The 16,168-nt window shown below is 47.1% G+C and overlaps 1 protein-coding gene across 9 annotated transcripts in view; it reads left to right on the top strand.

Annotated features, from left to right (window-relative positions):
• The window catches only part of HERC2 (HECT and RLD domain containing E3 ubiquitin protein ligase 2), a 618,496-nt gene that overhangs the window by 55,622 nt on the left and 546,706 nt on the right, over positions 1-16,168 (top strand). For 8 of the 9 annotated variants that reach the window (XM_063953293.1, XM_063953292.1, XM_063953291.1 and 5 more), the window contains exon 7: positions 8,795-8,948. In XM_063953293.1, coding sequence (XP_063809363.1) covers positions 8,795-8,948 — 154 coding nt within the window. The remainder of the gene's footprint in view (positions 1-8,794; positions 8,949-16,168) is intronic. The other variant, XM_063953295.1, reaches the window with a different exon arrangement.

Raw genomic sequence — 16,168 nt, forward strand, 5'->3', positions numbered from 1 at the left:
ATGTATGTATGTATGTGTGTATATATATATATAATAATATAATGTAATGTAATGTAATGTAATGTAATGTATGTGTATGTATGTATATGTGTGTGGATATAGATAGATAGAAACACAAATCCGGCACTCTGAGGACAGTGTACCCTCCTGCAAACTTGCTGGTGTGCCATCCAAGAGAAAATATCCCATAAATATCGAAAAACACAGGCGGCACTTCCAGATTGATAAAGTGAAAAAATCTTTATAGCAACGTTTCGGGGGGTCTCACCCCATCATCAGGCTAACATACAACATACAGAGTGAACAGATTTATACTCACCGGTCTTCTGTGCTCCAGCCCGTCACCGGCAGCCGCCGCAGACTCCGCCACTTCGTTTCCGGTCACAGATCACTGACGTCAGCGGAAGCTACGGACTGACGTGACTTCCGGGAGGGGCTAGGAAAAAGCAACAGCCCACCGATAAGTTACCATAGCAACAACTAAACAAAACCGTGCAAAAAATCAACAAACTTAAGATGCGGGGAAATAAACCAACCCCCACAATTGAACTGTCGTGCAAAACACAAAACTAACTACAGTAATACATATACATGGTAACTATCTCGTGATAACACATACAACCTAGCAGCACGCAGCTGTACATGACCCATGCAGGACCTCAATCAAAAAAAACTTTTTTATGCATCTGCATACCTATAATTCTGCCTAATGCATATGGTCACGTCTAACTAGCAGCCTTAATTAACAAGATTTTTAATTTAAAATTTTTAGAAGGAACTCATTTTTGGGACAATTATGTGTGTATTAATAAAAAATTTTTTATGTGTGTATTAATAATTTTTATTTTTTATATGTTGAGGAGGGCAAAAATATAGTATTTGAAGAAAATTTCTGCAAAATAAATAAATAAAAAATATATGCAGGCATCTTTGAGCAATGACCCAACACAAAACGCTGGCTCCCCATCATATCTCACAGAGTATACATTACTCCTCTGAAAGGAAAGCACCAGCCAAAGTATATACATGATACATCATAAAAAAGCAGAAAAGCTTAGGGATTCATTAAGCCCCCTAGGGCTCACGGTATCCAAAGCATGAATCCACCGTGCCTCCAATTGGAGAAGTTTCTTAGCTCGATCTCCCCTGCGATGGGAATCAGGGACCTGTGCAATCATCCTGTATCGTAAAGCGGACATACCATGCCTGGCCTGTGCAAAATGTCTTGCCACAGCCTGGTCGCTTGTACCCGCCAAAAGTGCCGCCCTAATGGCAGAGCGATGTTGGGCAATTCTTTCTTTGAATTGCCTCTCTGTCTTCCCCACATAATGGAGACCGCACGGGCAAGACAACAAATAGACCACAAACCTAGACGAGCATGTTAAAACTGACTTAATGGTAAATTGTTTGCCCGAGTAAGGGTGACTAAACTTATTACCCGTAATGAGTGCACTACACGTGGTGCACCCTGTGCATTTATAACACCCTCCCTTTCTTGACAGAAAATGTTGCTTAGGGGGCCCCATCCCTGTGATATCTGTACGCACCACCAGATCTTTGATATTAGGTCCTCTGGTGAAGCTGGGAAGCCGGCGGGAGTCCCTAAAAGAAGGTAATTCCGGGTCTGAGCTGATGATTGGCCAGAGTTGTTTGGCCTTTTTAACAATAAATTTACTCTTGGTTGTATATCTATTGACCCAAGGGACCCTATGCAACTTATTTAATTCTGGTAATTTTTCTTTAATTAGATCCTGTCGCTCAAGCGCCAATGCCTTATTCTTGGCCTGATCTACTACTGCTTTGGGATATCCCCTGGCCAAAAATTTCTTGGCAATGTTATCCACTTGTATCTTTCTTTCGCCAACATCACTAACAATGCGGCATGCTCTGACACACTGTGAGAATGGCAAGCTGTCTCTAGTGGCCTGTGGATGAAAGCTACCATAACTCAGTAACGTGTTACGGTCAGTTGGTTTAACATACAAGTTGGTACTAAGTTGTTGTCCCCTCACATTAATGTCCACATCTAAGAAATGGACTCCCTGCTGGCTAATGTTGGCTGTCAGCTTGACAGGACTTGTGGAAGAGTTATGTTGATTAATAATATCTTCCAACTGATTCACCTCTCCAGTCCAAAACAGCAAAATATCATCGATGTAGCGATAATATTTAAACACAAACTTCCTAATGTTAGGGTCCTCAAAAAACTTGTGTTCAGCTTCATGCATAAAGGAATTTGCATATGCAGGGGCCACTCGACTCCCCATGGCACACCCCGCTCGTTGAAGGAAAAAACTTCCATCATATAAAAAATAATTATGTGTTAATGTAAATTCCAATAATTTGCAAAAAAAAACCCACATCCGGACCCATGTATACCGAACTGCTGGAAACCAGATTAAATACTGCTGACAATCCTTGCTCATGCGGTATACACGTGTATAGACTGGTAACATCTATACTTGCCAGCACTATACCATCAGGTACTGCTGTGAATTCAGCAAAACTTCTTAGCAGGGAAGACGTATCTTTCAAATGTGTATCAGTCTGTTGAATGACAGGTTGCAGATAGAAGTCTAAAAAACTAGCTACCGGCTCACACAACGACCCCCGGGCGGATATAATAGGTCTGCCAGGAGGCCGTTGCGGATCTTTATGTAATTTGGGAATTGTGTAGAAAACAGGGACTGTCGGTGATTTTGTACACAAAAAATCTCTAGTATCACCGTCAATAATGCCCCTACTCACACCATCCTCTACTAAACAACAAAGCTCTTTCCTAAATCTGTCCGTAGGGTCCACTGTTAATTTACAATAAGTGTTAACGTCATCTAGCAATCTGAGACATTCTTCTTTGTATGAATTAAGGTCCATGACCACTATGGCTCCCCCCTTATCAGCACCCCTTATGATGATATCTTGGCGCTTGCTTAGATTCATCAAAGCTGAGTGCTCATCACTTGTTAAATTTTGATGAACATATGGAGGAGTACCACGTGCTTCCTTATTACATCTATCTAATAATCTAGAAAAAGTCCTCACCGCAGGATTAAAAGACTGCGGGTCAAATGTAGAAACAGGTTTAAACTTCTTTAATATGACTAGCATCATCACCACCATCAGGCCAGTATAAAGAATTTGTGCGGGAAGGTGTGCCATCTTCAAGGGGCGGAGCTTCTCCTCAGAGAAGACCCAGCAGCGTTCAGCGCCATTTTCCTGCCTGCAGTTCCTGTACACAGATGCTGACTGAGCTGTCCCTCCAAGCAACTCCAGCTATCCTGTGTTGTAGAAGGGGGAGGAGGTGGTGAATTAGATCTGTGCCACTATTACAGTACACAGTGGATGCTGATAAGGGGTGTTATATGGTGTGTATGTATGTATGTATGTATGTATGTATGTATGTATGTGTGTGTATGTATGTATATATATATATATATATATATATATATATATATATATATATATTAATATACGCGCTGTGTGTGGGTTGGCTCTGAACTCTGTGTCTCTCTTGCCATTCTCAGGGGGCAAACTCTGTTTAACCTGCCTGTGTGGAGTGTTTGGGGTCTCCAGTTAGCTATGTCCAGGGACTCTGTGTCATATGCAGCTGAGGACATGTCCTCTCAAGATGATCTCATTCCATGTAATCAGGATTGCACTGTTGTAGCGCAGATACCCACAAGGGAGCCTGAGTGGTTATCCTCTATCAAAACTATGATTTCTCAGATTTCTGCTAGGGTTGCTCAGAATGAATCTGCAACTCAGGTTTTACAGAATTCTGTGGCAGTTTGGTCTGGTTCGGTTACCTCCGCACCCCCCTCTGTGGGTTCCCACAAACGTGCTCTTGCCCAGATCATGCAATACCACACGGATACCGATTCTGACACTGCAGACGGTGATGGGGACGTACTCAGGTGGGTCGCATCTCTTGCAAAGGGGGTGCAGTTGATGATGGAGGCTATTAGAGATGTGTTGAATATTACTGACACAACACCTGAGCAGGTTAAGGAGGCTTACTTAGCTGACAATAAGAAAGCCTCGCTAACCTTCCCTGCGTCCAAAGAATTAAATGCTATTTTTGAAAAAGCATGGGAAAATCCAGAGAAAAATTTCCAGATCCCTAGGAAGGTTCTGGTTGCTTTCCCCTTCCCTGAGGAGGATAGAAAGAAATGGGAAAACCCACCCATAGTGGATGCGTCTGTATCCAGACTCTCAAAAATGGTGGTTTTACCTGTCCCAGGATCTACGGCCTTGAAGGAGCGGGCTGATCATAAAATTGATAATCTGCTCAAATCCATGTCCACGGCTTCTGGGGCAATACTATGTCCCACTATTGCCAGTGCTTGGATTGCCAAAGCTATAGTAAAGTGGTCAGGCATGTTACTTGAGAATTTGGATACGTTAGATAAGAGTGACATTAAATTGTTTCTCCGTAACATTCAGGCTCCTGCAGGATTTACGGTGGAATCCATGAAAGGGTTCCATGGCTGCAGGAATTTTTTCCATGTCCGTCTCCGCTCGTCGAGGACTGTGGCTGCTGCAGTGGTCTGCCTCCGCGGTATCCAGGAGAGGTGTGGAGAACCTACCCTACACAAGTCGGGCTCTCTTTCGGGAAGCATTGGATGCATGGATCTCCACGGCTACAGCGGGTAAGTCCACTTTTCTTCCCTCAGCAGCTCCTGCTACGAACAAACCTTTCTTCACCTGCATCTCAGTCCTTTCGGGTTTCTAAACCAAGAAAGACCAAACCGCCCAACACCTTCTTTAGAGGGGGCCGACCAAAATCCAAGAAACCTGCTGCAGCGGGTTCCCAGTATCAGAAGCCTGCTTCAGGTGCGCCAAAGTCCTCAGCATGACTGTGGACAGCGCAGCCTGGAGGTAGGGCCGGTGGGGGCGAGACTCGGACATTTCAGTGTCATCCGGACTGGACCCGTGGGTGATAGACATTGTGTCCCAGGGGTACCGGCTGGAATTTCAAGATCCACCTCCTCATCGGTTCTTCACATCGGGCTTGCCAGCTTTGCCGGCAGACAGGGCTACCCTACAGGTGGCCATCCAGAAGTTGGTGGAGGCACAGGTTACTGTACCTCAACTGCACAACACTGGTTACTATTCGAACCTTTTCGTGGTACCGAAACCGGATGGTTCGGTCATGCCCATTCTGAACTTAAAATCACTAAACCCCTTTCTGCGGGAGTTCAAGTTCAAAATGGAGTCTCTAAGGGCGGTGATATCAGGTCTGGAAGAGGGGGAATTCCTGGTATCCCTGCATATCAAGGATGCGTACCTCCATATTCCGATTTGGCTGCCGCATCAAGCTTATCTCCGATTCGCTCTGTTGGACTTTAATTTTCAGTTCCAGGCCCTACCATTCGGCCTCTCCACAGCACCAAGGGTATTCACCAAGGTGACGGCGGAAATGATGGTTCTCCCCCGCAGGCAGGGGGTGAACATAATTCTGTACCTGGACGATCTGCTGATCAAGGCATCGTCCAAGGAGTAGCTGTTACGGTCAGTAGCTTTAACGACCCAGCTTCTCAGGGAACATGGTTGGATCCTGATTATCCCAAAATCCCATTTGGAACCAACCAGGAGGTTGTCCTTTCTGGGAATGATCCTCGACACGGAAGTGCAGAGGGTGTTCCTTCCGGAGGAAAATGCGTTGGTGATACAAACAATGGTCCGGGATATCCTGAAGCCAGCCCGGGTGTCTGTTCATCAGTGCATGCGCCTTCTGGGGAAGATGGTGGCCTCTTACGAGGCTCTGCAGTACGGGAGGTTTCATGCTCGGTCCTTCCAACTGGATCTCCTGGACAAGTGGTCAGGATCCCATCTACACATGCACCAAAGAATTCGTCTGTCGCCAAAGGGCAGGATTTCACTCCTCTGGTGGCTGCAATTACCTTACATTCTGGAGAGCCGCAGGTTCGGGATTCAGGACTGGGTCCTTCTAACCACGGATGCAAGTCTCCGGGGCTGGGGCGCAGTCACTCAAGGGGAAACCTTCCAAGGAAGGTGGTCAAGTCTGAAAGCCGGCCTGCCGATAAACATTCTGGAACCAAGAGCCGTCTACAACGGTTTTCTCCAGGCGGCCCATCTTCTGAGAGATCAGGCCATTCAAGTGCAGTCGGACAATGTAACGACAGTGGCTTACATAAACAGACAGGGCGGAACGAAGAGCAGATCTGCAATGTCAGAGGTAACAAGGATACTCCTCGGGGCAGAAAAACACGTGTTGGCGCTGTCAGCAATCTTCATTCCGGGAGTAGACAACTGGGAAGCGGACTTCCTCAGCAGACACGATCTCCATCCATTGGAGTGGGGTCTCCATCCGGAGGTGTTCAAGGAGGTACCCCAAATCGACATGATGGCTTCTCGTCCCAACAAGAAGCTTCGGCGGTATTGTTCCAGGTCGAGGGACCCGCAAGCATTGGCAGTGGATGCCCTAGTTACTTCCGTGGGTGTTCCAGTCTGTATACGTGTTTCCTCCACTTCCACTCATTCCAAGAGTTCTCAAACTCATAAGGAGAACAAGAGTTCAGGCAATCCTCATTGCTCCAGACTGGCCAAGAAGTGCTTGGTACGCGGATCTTCTGGATCTACTGCTAGAAGAGCCGAGGCCTCTTCCACTTCGGGAGGACCTGCTGCATCAGGGGCCGTTCGCCGATCAACACTTACCACGGCTACGTTTGACGGCATGGAGGTTTAATGCCAGATACTAGCTTGGATGGGCATTCTGAACAAGGGTTTTCCTACTCTGACACAGGCTAGGAAAGGAGTAACGTCAAAACATTACCATTGTATTTGGAAAAAAATATGTATCTTGGTGTGAGTCCAAGCAGTTTCCTACGGTGGAGTGTCAACTGGGACTTTTTCTCCTCTTCGTGCAAGCAGGTGTGGATATGGGCCTGAGGTTAGGATCCATAAAGGTCCACATTTCGGCCTTATCCATGTTCTTCCAGAAACAGTTGGCTGCCCTCCCTGAGGTTCAGACTTTTTTGAAGGGAGTTCTGCACATCCAACCTCCCTTTGTAATGCCTACGGCACCCTGGGATCTTAACGTGGTGTTGCAGTTCCTCCAGTCGGACTGGTTTGAGCCTCTACAGGAGGTTGAGGTCAAGTTTCTCACGTGGAAGGCTGTCACTTTGTTGGCCTTAGCTTCTGCTAGACGTGTGTCGGAGTTGGGGGCTTTGTCATGTAAAAGCACATACTCTATCTTCCATGAAGATGGAGCTGAGCTTCGGACACGTCTGCAGTTTCTTCCGAAGGTTGTGTCGGCATTTCATATCTGCCAACCTATTGTGGTGCCAGTTGCGACTACTCAATTTCATCAAAGTCCTTAGATGTTGTAAGGGCTCTAAAGATCTATGTGAGGAGGACTGCTCGTCACAGAATATCCGACTCTCTGTTTGTCCTGTATGATCCCATAAACTTGGGTGTCCTGCTTCTAAGCAGACGATCTCTCGCTGGATCAGGTTCACTATCCAGCATGCGTATTCTGTGGCAGGCTTGCCGTGTCCTATGTCTGTTAAGGCCCACTCTACTCTTAAGATGGGTTCTTCCTGGACGGCTGCCCGGGGTGTCTCTGCATTACAACTCTGCCGAGCGGCTACTTGGTTGGGGTCGAACACGTTTGCCAAGTTCTACAAGTTCGATACTTTGGCCTCCGAGGACGTAAAGTTTGGTCAATCAGTTCTGCAGGAGCCTCCGCGCTCTCCCTCCCATTCTGGGAGCTTTGGTACATCCCCATGGTACTAATGTGGACCCCAGCATTCTCTAGGACCTAAGAGAAAATAGGATTTTAATTACCTACTGGTAAATCCTTTTCTCGTAGTCTGTAGAGGATGCTGGGTGCCCGCCCAGCACTTCGTTATCCTGCAGTGGTTTAGTTCAGTACTGCTTAGTTCTTGGTAAGTACTGTTTTGTTACTTGGTATGTAATCCTGTTCAGCCGTTGCTGATGTTTCAAGCTAGTTAGCTTGGGTTTCCGTGTGTGTGTGTGTGTGTGTGTGTGTGAGAGATCTGGTGTGAATCTCGCCAGATGTCCGTCTCCTCGGGCACAGTTTCTAGACTGAGTCTGGTAGGAGGGGCATAGAGGGAGGAGCCAGCAAAACAATCTCAAACTCTTAAAGTGCCAATGGCTCCTGGTATACCCATCTATACCCCATGGTACTAATGTGGACCCCAGCATCCTGAGAAAAGGATTTACCGGTCGGTAATTAAAATCCTATTTTATTAGACAATCGTGTGTTTTTTTTTTTTTTTTCTAATGCCAAACCTTTTTTTGAAGTGCTTTCAATATAAACAAGCTATACATTACTTACCATTGGCATAGTTAAGTTTTAGCTGCTGGAAGCTATTTTGATTTGACTGCTTGGGTTTCCGGGTTACATCTTCCTCTGCTTTTCTGGTATAAGAATATCGGAACCACTGTGCTAGCACTGAATATAAGTAATATTGCAAGTCACATGGTAAAGCTCCATATAGGAAACCTAAATCAATCTGCAGTGCTTATTTGAAGTTTCTTAGCTATACCATCCCACAAGACTTTTATGGGACCTCCATGTTGAATATAATCTGCCCCTGCATGTTCATTAAACTGATTATACGCTATTGTGGCTGGAATTGTCTTTTATAATCCTTGTATTTTAGAATGTTTTGTTCAATATCGATCACTGAATCGTACAACTCTTCTCCCCCCCCCCCCCATGATTATTGCACTTGTTATACGCTGTTCTCCTGTTTTGTTGTTCTCTTTGGATCACACATTTTAGTGTTTTTTCCTTCTTGTCCAGGTGAGGATGCTGATCTTTGTAGTGAGCTGTTACAAGAATCACTTGATGCCCTGCGAGCACTCCCTGAGGCCACACTATTTGATGAGGGGACCGTTTCATCTGTCTGGCTTGAAGTTGTAGAGCGAGCCACCAAATTTTTAAGGTCTGTTACAGGGTGAGTTAGCTGTAATAATTTTTTTTTTGTTATCTATCTCAAAATGTGCTTAAATGTTCTTTCAAAGTTGATATATGTAGGTGTTTGCTGGGGAAATGCTTGTAGTGCTGGATTTTTCAATATGTTGATTTCCAATTGCAGATATTGTAAATATAAAGTCATATTTTACTAATAGACTTTATTTGGCAAATATTGCTTTGGATTTGAAACCGGTTTTATTTATTTGGATGATTGATTATTAACTCCTATTCCCAACTGCAGCATTTGCCAACTCCTCACTTGCCACTGTCAGCAAGTGCAGACATTTTACAGGTATGCAGTATGTCTGCATTCACAATGTCTGCACCAGAATGTTAAGTTCTGTCAACGGTCAAAATGACGACATACTATATGCCATGTGGACGTGAAAAATTTGAGGTTATGGATACCTTTTTAAATATGTATTTTCAACATTGTACCCATGTTAACATTTTATCATTGCTGACCTGCTGCTTGTCAACCTTCTCACTGTGCCAACTTTTTCATGTTGAAATGGTTACCATTGACTTAATATTCCGAGCCCATTTTATACGCTAGAATAAACCATTTAACTTATCCATTCACTGTGGACAATAGCGGTTAAAACTTGAGTGTTATTGCCTCCTTTATTTCTGCAGTGGGGTACACTGTGTTCCACATGAAATACATTGGGTGGAGAGATGGATCTTGATCCAGACACCAACAGGTTAAAGCTTTAGCTGTCCAAAGATGCATTGGGGCCTCCTCTCTAACCCTGCCTCCAGGCACTGTGAGAGCAGTTTTCAGTTGGTGTCTGCAGAAGCAGGTCACTTAACAGGTGGGCTGCACTGGGCTTTTTCTGACAGAAAATTTATTCGAAACTGGGCTGTCAGCGCTGTATGTCAGGGTGACATTTCAGCAGTGCAGCTCCATCACCTCCCAAGTGGCTTTGCATGCTCCCAATGGCTCAGTTCCCGGGTACTTGCGGCGGAGACGCTCAGGCTTAGGCACATAGTCGCAGACTCTCTCCCGGCTCGCGTGGCTGCTACGGGGAGGAGGTAAGAGGGTCCCCCAGGCAGGGCCCCCCAGGCAGGGCCCACCATTAAATTGCGTTCCGATCGCAGTCTAGAGAGACGGATTGCGGCGCTGGCGTGGACACTGTGATCGAGCAGGGACCCCACTATATCCACCAGGGCATAGGAGTACAGGTCTGATGTACTTATGTCCACTTTTAATAAGACTCCATGACTGAGACGCTGGGCGCCATTTTCTAAAATAGATGCGACTGGTCTCTGGGACTGCAGGGCAAGGTCTCCTTTGTAACCCCGCCTGTACATCAGCGCCGTGGTCTTACAAACACTTAAGTATTTGTGTGTGTATGTATATATGTGTGTGTGTATATTTTCAAATATTTATTTTATGTGTTCACATAATAATCCAATGCAATTTTGTCATGAAAATAATTAATTGCATTCCAAACATGACTGTGTTTGCTGTATCTGCTATGTGATTTCACTATGCTGTATTCCAGATATATCACTGTATACTGTACCCTAGGGGACTAGGTGCGCCTGGGTCAATATATAGTACGTCACAGTATTTACCTATTACGTGTATTCTACTGTGTACTCAGTCACTCAGTCACATAACACCGGATTTTTTCGCAGGTGTTATGTACTGGGTACTCAGTCACATGCTAACGGATTTATTCGCAGGTATTGTACTCTGTCTGGCTTCATCGTACTAAACCGCTCTCTGTTGCATTTGTGTATAATGTTTAACATGTAGGGCAGTAAATCTGGGGACGCTCCTGCATCCTGCAGAGCATACGCAACGGATTTAACTGAGGGGGAAGTTTTGTGTGATGGTCTGTGTACTATGTATCATACATCTCCCAGTCAGTCCACAGCTCCTGTAATCAATCTGGAGCCAACCTGGGCTGCGTTCTCAAACCTACTGGGTCCTCTAGTTCAGGGGTGGGCAACATGCGGCCCGCGATCCGATCCTGCCTGGCCCGCTGTCTCCCATCAGTGTGCAATGACAAGTGGCCCGACTGGCTGAGCCGCTTGTCATTGCGCTACACTGCTGCCAGACGCGGCGCCGCTGAGGAAATCCTGGTCACGTCACAGGGTCTGCTGACCGGGATTTCCTCTGTGATGTCATGCGCTGGGCGGCACGGGGAGCGGAGCCTCAGCATGGATCTTTACTTAAGCTGCAATATGGGTTCAGGAGAGGGGGGGGCTGAGATAAAAACTGCTATATAGGTGGGGGGAAAGGGGGGTAGGGACTGCTATATAGATTCAGGGGAGGGGGGGAAAGGGGGGTAGGGACTGCTATATAGGTTCAGGGAAGGGGGGTAGGGACTGCTATATAGGTTCAGGGGAAGGGGGATAGGGACTGCAGTGCATGCGTAGTTCAGACCCGATTTACAAGATATTTTTTGTGTGGCCCTCGACTATTCACTGGAAGTGTTAAGCGGCCCCCCAGCTGAAATAATTGCCATCCCCTGCTCTAGTTGAACGCTTTATGCCCCCTATGGGACCACCTGTAACATTAGTCACTGATGTCCCCATGGTTACTCCTCTTTGGGCGGGAAAATTTTACCTCACGGGTTGTCCTGTATGACTCATTCCTTGGTCAGGCAAAACCCTATTCCAGGTCACTCTTGTGTCTCTGGGTCATCTAAGCGGGCTGCTCCCTCCTCCCTATCCAATAATCTCCTGGTTATTTTAACTGAAGAGAGGGGGGTCATGCTGTCCTGTCAGTCCCTTTTTTAGGCGTTTCTGATAAGGATTTTTTATTGCTAAATGATACCACTGCTCTTGTGGTTACTGGGAAATAATTTCTACAAATCACTGATAAGAGGATTCCCCTACTGTGGTTAAACAAACTGATATGGTAAATAAAACTCTGTTACCACAATCTGACCATTAAGTGTACATCAGACAAGACCCCTGGTCTAATCCAGGGAAGACATTCCCCCTTTCTACAACGGGCATCGGCTCGATATCCTTCTCCTGTAGAGTTATATAACAAGTAGGTTATTCACTGCTAGTGAACTCATGTGTCACCCATTGGGTGTCGTCCACTCTGCCTCTCACCACTGTCTCCTCACTGTAGGAACTGACAGATAAGTGTGTGGAGGGATGCCTTAAGTCTATTACTACTTTACGGGTGTTGTACATAGACCACGATTGCGTCCTTTTGGGGCTGCAAAATAGATTGATGACTGGATCAGGTATTCAATGGAAGAGCTGCCTGAGGATATATCTGTCATGACAGATGTCAATGTCAGACATTCCCTGTCTCTCAATACCACCACCAACTTTTTTTCTACACCAGGAGGTGTCCCCTGAGGCGGGTGTGTTGGCTGCCAAGGCGTCGAATAAGTATGTCCTGGCTCGCCATATTCTGTGGTTGAGATCATGGAAGGTGGATCTGGACTCCAAAAGACCTTGGAGTTATTCCCCTTTACTGGGAGCATCTTATTTGAGGAAGACCTAATTAAAAATTGGGTCTGAATCGGCGGCTACTATGACTGCCTTTCTCTACTATGACTGCCTTTCTCCCAAATGCTACTCCTTCTGCACAGAAGTCATAAGGTACCGCTTTTCCCTGCTTTCAGCCTTAAGGGAAAGCAAAGGTCAGGCATACCCGAGATTGTCTCGTGCTCCCAACTACTACTAAGCCCAAGGTCTAACTATCCTGGGAGGCTCGTCAGCCTGCTTCTCATGACCAGCCTGCTGCATGACTGGACAGGCCTCCTCCTGAGGGATCCCAGGGTGGTGGGCCAACTTCTACGATTCATCCAGGTCTGGTTAATGACCACTTCAGACGAATGGGTGCGAGAAGTTGTCTCACGGGTACGAGAAGTTGTCTCGCGGGTACGCAGTCTCTTTCAAGAGACGTCCCCCTCGCCAGTTCTGTACAATGGTTATCCCTTCAGATCCGTTAAAGGCGCAAGCTCTACAGATTGTTGTGCGTTCCCTCCTGGATGCAGGAGTGGTAATACCGGTACCTCTGTCCCAGAGTGGCAGAGGATACTACTAGTCCCGAAACCTGATGGGTCTTTCTGGCGTATTCTCAACCTCAAATCACTGAACAAGTTTGTGAGAGTGTCCAAGTCCGTATGGAAACACTGCACTCAATTTCACTGGCCATGGAACGCGGAGGCTATATGGTATCCCTGAATATACAAGATGCTTACCTGCATATGCCTATTGCAATATTGCATCCATAATATCTGCGGTTTGCTATTGGCAACCTTCACTATCAATTCCCGGCTCTGCCATTTGGACTGGCCACGGTCCCTCGGTTTTTCACAAAGGTTATGGCCGTGATGATGGCTCATCTCCATCGCCAGGGAGTCAGGATCCTGCCGTATCTGGACGATTTGCTGATACTTGCAAACTCCCACAATGTCCTCCTCAGTCATCTACAACTGACGGTAAACTTCCTACAAGCCCACGGGTGGCTCATCAACTGGATGAAGTTCTCGCTGGTCCCTGCTCTGAGCATGGTGCACCTGGGGGCACTACCGGACACACACAGTCAACGGCTGTTTCTGTCTCCAGAGAGGGTCCTGAAACTTCACGACAGAATCGGATACTTCCTTTCTCGCCCAAGAGTGTCGATGTACTAGGCCTCATGGTGTCTGCTTTCGACATGGTAGAGTACGCTCCATTCCTTTCCCGTCCTCTACAGAGGTTAATCCTTTCCAAGTGGTATGGCCTGCCTCATCGGAACAGGTCTCACATGATCTCCTTGACTCCTGAGGTTGGTCTGTTGCTGACCTGGTGGCTACAGGAACAGCACTTGAGCAGGGGCCGTCCCTTCTGGGTCCTACTGACGCCAGTCTGAGGGGTTGGGGCGCGGTGTTGGAGCAACACTCTCTTTCCAGGGCTGGTGGACCATGGAGGAATCTCTCCTCCCGATAAACATTCTGGAATTGCGGGCAGTATTCAATGCTTTGTCTCTCGCCCTGGCTCTGATACAGAACAGGCCTGTTCAAGTACGGTCAGACACCACCACCACGGTGGCGTACATAAACCATCAAGGAGGCACTCAGAGCCACATGGCAATGATGGAAGTGACGGAAATCCTTCGTTGGGCAGAATGCACTGGCAATTCCATGGAACTTTTGGCTGCCCTACGTGTTCCCTCCAGTGTCTCTCCTGCCCATGGTACTATGGAAGTTCAAACAAGTAGGAAATATACTACTTCTAATCGCTCCAGCATGGCCCAGACGGCATTGGTTCTCAGACCTGCAGGGTCTATCGATAGCTCGTCCTCTTCTATTTCCTCATTCAGGGCCCTTGTGTCTATCCAGACCTGGCCAAACTGGCTTTGACGGCGTGACTCTTGAAGCTTTTCTCCTGAGGACCAAAGGATTCTCCAAGGCGGTCATCCAAACTATGCCGAAGGCGCGCAAACCGGCATCTTTGCGGATTTATTGTAGGGTCTGGAATTCTTACTTCACCTGGTGTGCTGCTAAGAATTACAAGGCCTATGAATTCAGTACTTCTAGACTTCTGTCTTTTCTGCAAGAAGGCCTGTACTTAGACATTTGTCTGGCCTCTCTCAAGGTTCATATCCCTGCCTTGTTGGTATGGTTTCAGAGAAAAATTGTGTTTATTCCTCACGTTCATACTTTCACTCAGGGTGTTTTACGGATTCAGCCTCCCTGTGTCCCTCCTGTTGCTCCATGGGATCTGTCCGTTCTGAATGCCCTGTCTCTATTTGAATCTCTTGAGTCAGTGGACCTTAAATGGCTCACGGTCAAGGTCCAGTTCCTACTGGCTATTACATCTACTAGGAGAGTGTCTGACCTAGGCGCTTTGTCCCGTCATCCACCCTTTCTGATATTTCACCGTGACCGGGTAGTTCTCCGAACTAGCCCATGTTATTTGCCTATGGTGGTGGTATCTTTTCACCTTAACCAAGAGATTGTGGTTCCGTCCTTCATCTCTTCACAGGACAAACCAGGTCTTTGGATGTGGTACGGGCTCTCCTTATATACGTGGAGAGGACTGCCTCTATCAGGAGGTCAGATTCCCTTTCTGTACTTTCTCTAACGTCCTAGTGGATGCTGGGGACTCCGTAAGGACCATGGGGAATAGACGGGCTCCGCAGGAGACATGGGCACTTTAAGAAAGAATTTATATTCTGGTGTGCTCTGGCTCCTCCCTGTATGTCACTCCTCCAGACCTCAGTTTGAATCTGTGCCCGGACGAGCTGGGTGCTGTTCAGTGAGCTCTCCTGAGCTTTTTTTATTTTCAGGGAGCTCTGCTGGCAACAGACTCCCTGCATCGTGGGACAGAGGGGAGAGAAGCAGCCCTACTCTCTGAAGATAGGTCCTGCTTCTTATCGGCGGTAGAAGACTCCAGTCTTCACTGAGGTAGCGCACAGCACTGCAGCTGTGCGCCATTGCTCCCACACACACCTCACATACTCCGGTCACTGTAAGGGCGCAGGGGGGGGGGCGGCGGCGGCGCCCTGGGCAGCAATTGGAACCTCTTTGGCAAAAAGTACACATATATACAGTTGGGCACTGTATATATGTATGAGCCCCCGCCAAAAATTGTACATTGAAGCGGGACAGAAGCCCGCCGCTGAGGGGGCGGGGCTTCTTCCTCGGCACTCACCAGCGCCATTTTTTCTCCACAGCTCCGCTGAGAGGAAGCTCCCCAGGCTCTCCCCTGCAGATACACGGTAGAAGAGGGTAAAAAGAGAGGGGGGGCACATAATTAGGCGCAAAAATCAATATAAAAAAAATTCAATATAAACAGCGGCTACTGGGTTAACATTAAGTTACTGTGTTATTCCTGGGTTATATAGCGCTGGGGTGTGTGCTGGCATACGCTCTCTCTGTCTCTCCAAAGGGCCTTGTGGGGGAACTGTCTTCAAAAAGTGGTGTCGGTACGCTTGTGTCGACATGTTTGACGAGGAAGGCTATGTTGAAGCAGAGCGGGAGCAAATGAATGAGGTGTCTCCGCCGACGGCACCGACACCTGATTGGATGGATATGTGGAAGGTTTTAAATGACAATGTTAATTCCTTGCATAAAAGGTTGGATAAAGCTGAAGCCTTAGGACAGCCAGGGTCTCAGCCCGTGCCTGATCCTATGTCGCAGAGGCCGTCTGGGTCTATGTCGCAGAGGCCGTCAGGGTCTCAGAAGCGCCCACTATCCCAAATTGTTGACACAGATACCGACATGGATTCTG

The sequence above is a fragment of the Pseudophryne corroboree genome, chromosome 2 (assembly GCF_028390025.1).
Source record: "Pseudophryne corroboree isolate aPseCor3 chromosome 2, aPseCor3.hap2, whole genome shotgun sequence".
Lineage (NCBI taxonomy): Eukaryota > Metazoa > Chordata > Amphibia > Anura > Myobatrachidae > Pseudophryne > Pseudophryne corroboree.